A 6,350-nucleotide genomic window follows, 5' to 3' on the forward strand; every position below is an offset into this window, starting at 1 on the left:
CAGTCCCTGCCAGTAAACACAGTCAGCCCAGTATTATTAGCTATTATTACCATTTCATTAATAATCAGGGTGTATCACTGACTGACTAGCGCTATTTCTATAGCTATTCACTAGAAAGCTGAGTGTTTTGCCTAAACGCTTAAACTTGAGATATTCTAAAACACGCGCGCGCGCGCAGCCACGGAAGTAAAATAAGGTTAGAGGTGAAAGGTTTCCTGGAGGTGGTGGACAGCTGTTGCTAACGTGCTAACTTTCATTAGGAGCTGGTTTTAAGTATCCAAAAGCTTAAAATGGCAGATGATCAAGCAGATGAAGTACCTATCCTGCCTTGTATCCTAGTCACAAGCTGTGATCCCGGCTTTAAAGAAGAGGAGCTCATTAGACGTGAGTAAAAGGGGGGAATCTATTCTATACTCATTAGCCTTGCTGCTATGCTAACGTTAGCTGTCAACAAGAAACATTCATCGTGCAGTCTGTTATTTACAGATTAAAATGTGTCAACCGGAATAACGTTTTAATTATTAACTGCATAAAGTATACTGGGCATTGATAAAAGCAACATTTTTTTTTGTAGAGATTGCCAGACTGTCAATTTATGAATCTTAATCTGGCTATTTGCTCATTTAATGTTACATGCAGTGTTTCGTAATAGTGCTTAAAGTGCTTTCTTTACACGTTTGTCTCTTATATTGGTTTTCTGATCGCATCAATTTTAAGTTATTGATAAAACATCATCCAGCTGGACAATAAATGTGAATCGTGGTGCTGTTATTTTTACATGTATTCTTGATCCAGGGATACAATACATAATAAGTGTGAAATATAGCCTAACAATTTGGTACATCCATTTTTAATCCTTATGCATAAAAAAAGTAGTAATTCTTTATAGCTAGTGATTCTTTGTGTCCAGCAGGCGGCAGTGTTGAGCTTCGGTTCATTTACACTTTTTTGGTTTATTTTAGATTTTGTTGTCACTGACAGTGTTTTTATTGATATCAGATACACACTTGACCGTTAACAGTTTTATGTGTTTTATTTCAGAGATCTTGGGCTTAGAATCACTACCTCAAGCTTCCAAAATAGAAGAAAGTGTTTCTTGGTATCCATGGACAATCAATAACAAGTACTACACAGCAAACGTCAGCTTATGTGTTGTTTCAAGTCCATTTGACATGAATACAGAGATTGCCCGGTCTATGCAAGCGTTCATCGTTTACTTTGACAGCAAAACTGTGAGTTTATGATAATTACGATCATTTTACAAATTCGCCATTCAGTGTTTGTGCCTTGATTCAACTCTTTTTGTATTTCAGAAAGACAGCCTTAACATTGTCAACTCCTGGTTATCAGTAGTGGAGGATCTGGCTCCAGAAGTGCTGATCCTAGTGTGTGACCATGCGGGTGACAGTGGTGAGTGTGTGTTTGGTACTACTTTTTCAGTGGTTTGGTTGCAACGCATGCAGTTTTTGGCTAAGTTTGGTGTAAATATGCCGTTGCAGGTGTTAGCAAACAGGAGGCCCAGCAGTGGTGTCTGGCCCACGCATTTGAATTAGTAGAGCTCAACCCTCAAGATCTACCTGATGAAGATGGTGAGAGAGAAAACAAAGTCTAGTCGCAGTTATGTACATTAATAATTTTGATTACAGTCTTTTGTTTATGTTGTGTGCCCCATAGATGACTTCCCAGAGTCCACTGGAGTAAAAAGAATCGTGCAGGCCCTCAATGCCAATGTGTGGTCCAGCGTTGAGATGAAAGATGGTGAGACTGTACTGCCCTAATGCGAAATCTACAATGGCATCCACAACAAATAATATTCACAGTTTCATTCTAAGTTATGTTAATGAACTTTCCCTTTAATTGTCATTTACTCTTCTCAGAACACAATCAGGGATTTGGGCTAATGAGCAGCCTGGTGGCTTCTCATCACAACAACCCACGACCCAGTCAAGAGACACTGGTTAGTCTTTTCTAATTGGCTGCTCTTTAATGTTTGTAGATTAACATTATTTACAGTAGAGTCTTAAACTCATCTCGTTGTAACAGACTATTGTTTTTCTCGTTATAAGGCTTCTCATTCCCCTTCCAACAGTACAGATGAAGGCACTGAGAGGCAGAGAGCAGAGAATAACCAGAATAATGCAGTAGATGCAGCAGTCGGTAAGTGCTTTTTTTTTTTAAGGGCAATATATTTATACTTATTTTGGAGGTAAATTAATATGATAAAATAGGATATTATCACAAAGTGTAATGAGAGCTATTTTTTATATATTTTGAAGGTACTTCTACAGTTCAGTATTTGATGAAATATTTGCTAATCTGTCACAGATCCCATGATTGACTTCGACATACAAGAGTTGGCTAATCTAACATCTGGGGATGCAGATGTGGAGAATTTCAAACGACTCTTTACAAAATTGAAAGAGATGAAAGGTATACGACCTATATATCCATTTTTAATGTCTTTGAAAATACCTTAATGTTCACCAAGGTTGCATTTATTTGATCAGAAATACAGTAAAAACAGTCATATTGTCAAATATCATTGCAGTGTAAATTATTATTAATGTTGAAAGTTGCTGCTTAATATTTTTTGTACCGGTATACATTTTATTTAATGTATCTTTACGGTCACTGTCAATCAACTTTAATTGTTCTTGTCTAATTTATTTTTTCTTTTTTATTATATGAAGATATACAGGTGCATCTCAATAAATTTGAATGTCGTGGAAAAGTTCATTTATTTCAGTAATTCAACTCAAATTGTGAAACAACTGTCAGATCAGCAGTATTCCCCATGATTGTGTAGACTAGTGAACCAAACTGAGAAACCATTTCGAAGGCTCAGGAAACCTTTGCAGGTGTTTTGAGTTGATTATTTGATTGGCATGCCACCATATTCTCATTTGTTGAGATCAAAATCATCACAATTAAAAGAACCAAAGACTTAAACTACTTCAGTCTGTGTGCATTGAATTTATTTAATACACGAGTTTCACAATTTGAGTTGAATTACTGAAATAAAATAACTTTTCCACGACATTCTAATTTGAGATGCACCTGTATACAATACTTTACTGAAACTCAGAACTGGCCAATTTAAGTAAAGCCCTGTTTTTTTTTTTGTTTTTTTTATTCTATTATATTCTTATATTCAGTATGTATGTATATATATATATATATATATATATATATATATATATATATATATATTTTTTTTTTTTACTCCTTTTTATTTGTAGACAAGGCTTCTTCGTTACCACATGAACAGAGGAAAGTACATGCAGAAAAGGTGATATACCTTTAAAATGTTTACACTAATGGTAATACTTTACGATCAAAATTTTGCACTGACAATTGAATTACCCTTAATCAGGTTGCTAAAGCATTCTGGATGGCTATTGGTGGAGACCAGGATGAGATTGACGGCTTGTCATCGGGGGAGGAGAGTTAGGCCCTAGTGACTCTTAACCAGCTTCCACTGCTGATACTCAGCCCACCCTTTGAACCCCAAGTCATTCCAAATCTGCCCAGCCCAGTCCTGTCCCACTCAAATAACATGGAAGAATGTGGGCAAAAAAGCAAGAGATTTTCATGATACTGCTGTTATCATAATATCAGTGTCCAACACCTCAATCAGTACAGAGTCATTATGGGCTTTCAGCCTCAAACGTTGTATTCTCAAGAACCATGGGACAGGTTGCAGGGGGCAAGATAATCTTGTCTGCTCTGTGGTGGTGCAAGTCTGCAGCCACATACAAGGATTAGCTCTTCATCACTTAAAAGAATGATCTGTCAAATCAGTTTTAATGTTCTTTTGTTTTGGAAATACGTTTTGTCAAATTTCTTTGACATGATGAAATGATCCTTTACATACTATAAGAAAAAGTCTGAAATTATGTTCTTAAAACATTTTATTATTAAAACTTACATAAAAGTCAATATGATCATGAATGCAAGATAATGCGAGTGTATGTTACAGAAAAGCAAAAGGGAAATTCAGGGCAAACAAGAACGAAGTACCAGTTTCAGAATATGAATGAAATTACTGACACTATAAGACAAAGAATGTTTCATTTTGCTTCCAAATCAAGAGTGCAAGAAAATAAGCAGTATAGAAGCAATATTCCATACAAATTTCAATAAAATATCAACAGTCCACTGTGTGCTTTGGCCCTGTTGAGTCACAGATGAAGAGCCGGTAAGATTCATAGTAAAATCAGCTTGGGGGAATCAAACACAAGCGTAAGTTGTTCAGTGAAACATCAATATGATTTTCGAAAATCAAGCAGAGATTGTCAGGATCTTTATGATTGGTGATTCAGAGCTTTTTTTCTTGAGACCAGACATCACCCAATAAAAATGAGGAACATGCTTTTGATTGCTGATTTATGTTGTTAAAAGCCAGGCCGTGCACTGAGTTGTTAAATGTCAGTACTAACAAATCAAGGAATCAGAATTACCCCGATGAGCAAAGGGTCCACATAAAAGTCTAGTCATTTACATTATTCTCTTGTGAAATACATTTTTACATAAAAATACAAGCATTCCAAGAGCTGCCAGCAGTACTTGCACTAAATTTTTCTGTAAAAAAAAAAAAAAAACAACTAAACCCCATCAATAACTTCTCCGAAATCACTGACAGTAAAATATTGTAGAATGTAGAGATATGAAATGCTGTTAGTTGTTTCATGAGTTTTGAGAATGGATTGATAGTCCTGAGTTGGAGATATCCCTTTGATGCGCCAATCATACACTGAACAGATTCAACAAAAGGACAATGAAATCAAGCGATTGCTGAAATGAAAAAAAAAAAAAAAATATATATATATATATATATATATATATATCATTATGACATGGTGTGGTCACATGAATGGTTCTGTGAATTTTCACAGGCAAAATCCTGTCATTTCGATAAAACCTGGTGCAGTTCGCTGAAAATCTGATGCTATAAATCATCACTAAATTACTGACAACAGTCAAAATTCTGTAGAAATCTTTATCTTTGAAATGTAGTTTCAAAAGCCCTGGAGCATTTTTTGTTTTATATCTATGTGTAACATGACAGTGAATACCCTAGGGCAGCAGTAAAAATATACTTCCGCGATCTCCATTCTGCTTATAATGCAAAAATACTTAATACAAAAATGTCTTTGCTGAGGAAAATTTGAACAGTTACCATCAAGTTAAAGAAATAAAATGGCAGTATTAGCTACTAGCATTTGTCACTAACAAATTTCCAATGCTATTTTGCAGTTCACACCATCACTTGGTTGTAAAAAAATAAGTGCTTTTCATAATCAAGGCTAAGTACCTCTGTTATAATTCGACACACTCTGTTCCTGTCAGAAGTATACAAACCTGGTTGACTGTGCATGAGACCAACGGCAATCACATTGTATACTGACCTGTCCAGTGCAGTGCAGTTTACTCGAGCAAACCTACACAAACAGCTTCCTGAAGCTCTAGCTTCAGGCTAACACGCTGTAAAAGTTGACAAGACCCCTTCACTGAAGGTGGTGGAAACAAAGCACTCTTTGAGGCCCCCTATGAGGATGTTTATGATTTTAAAGGGGGGGTGAAATGCTATTTCATGCATACTGAGTTTTTTATGCTGTTAAAAAGTTGGATTCCCATGCTAAACATGGACAAAGTTTCAAAAATTAAGTTTCAAAAATATTCCTTCCGGTTTGTCACAAGTTTCGTAAAGTTTTTTTTCGAGTATGGGTCTGTGTGACGTTAGATGGAGCGGAATTTCCTTATATGGGTCCTAAGGGCACTTCTCCCGGAAGAGCGCGCGCTCCCATAGAGCAGAGACATTCACTGATCAGAGCGAGAGCGAAATGTCACAAAAGTAGTGTATTTTTGGTTGCGAGGGCAAGACAACCCTGCACAGATTACCAAAAAAAAAAACATTAAGGGACCAGTGGACGGAGTTTATTTTTACAGAGCATCAACGGAGTTGTGCAAGTGTTTTTGTTTGTTCCCTGCATTTCGAAGATGCTTGTTTTACAAACAAGGCCCAGTTTGACGCCAGATTTGCGTATCGTTTATTTCTTAAGGATAATGCAGTCCCACCGAAAATGGGTCACGATCGTGTGTTGGAACCGCAGGGGGTGAGTAAAACTGCTTCAAATATCTCTGTGTTGTTAACTTCGCTTTCAGTGCGTAAGCACATCAATTAAACCTTGTACACCTTTAAAGAAAAAAAAAGACGACATAAAGTGGAACTTAGTCATTTTCCAAAACCGCTAAGCAAATATATACAGTTTCAATACATACCACATAGAGACGTCCTGCTGTAGTCATTGATGCTGCCGCTCTTGCTCAGTTTCAGCCTCGGGATCTGA

At 36.5% G+C, this 6,350-nt stretch overlaps 1 protein-coding gene across 1 annotated transcript; it reads left to right on the plus strand.

Annotated features, from left to right (window-relative positions):
• Positions 1-157: 157 nt before the first annotated feature.
• Positions 158-4,372, plus strand: LOC113061446 (alpha- and gamma-adaptin-binding protein p34-like). Its single transcript, XM_026230567.1, has 10 exons — positions 158-384; positions 1,042-1,232; positions 1,314-1,410; positions 1,500-1,589; positions 1,675-1,758; positions 1,878-1,957; positions 2,067-2,157; positions 2,326-2,430; positions 3,240-3,289; positions 3,374-4,372. Exons 1-10 carry the CDS (start codon positions 291-293, stop codon positions 3,449-3,451), a joined length of 960 nt encoding a protein of 319 aa, XP_026086352.1. The 5' UTR covers positions 158-290; the 3' UTR covers positions 3,452-4,372.
• Positions 4,373-6,350: the final 1,978 nt, after the last annotated feature.

Source organism: Carassius auratus, chromosome 43, assembly GCF_003368295.1.
Source record: "Carassius auratus strain Wakin chromosome 43, ASM336829v1, whole genome shotgun sequence".
NCBI lineage: Eukaryota > Metazoa > Chordata > Actinopteri > Cypriniformes > Cyprinidae > Carassius > Carassius auratus.

What these genes read in the sequence shown, in the direction of transcription:
- LOC113061446 (XM_026230567.1), top strand. Translation starts at nt 291, where the DNA reads ATGGCAGATGATCAAGCAGATGAAGTACCTATCCTGCCTTGTATCCTA. An exon ending in TGACCATGCGGGTGACAGTG is followed by an intron (nt 1,411 to 1,499) that starts GTGAGTGTGTGT and finishes ATGCCGTTGCAG; the next exon opens with GTGTTAGCAAACAGGAGGCC. An exon ending in GACCCAGTCAAGAGACACTG is followed by an intron (nt 1,958 to 2,066) that starts GTTAGTCTTTTC and finishes TCTCGTTATAAG; the next exon opens with GCTTCTCATTCCCCTTCCAA.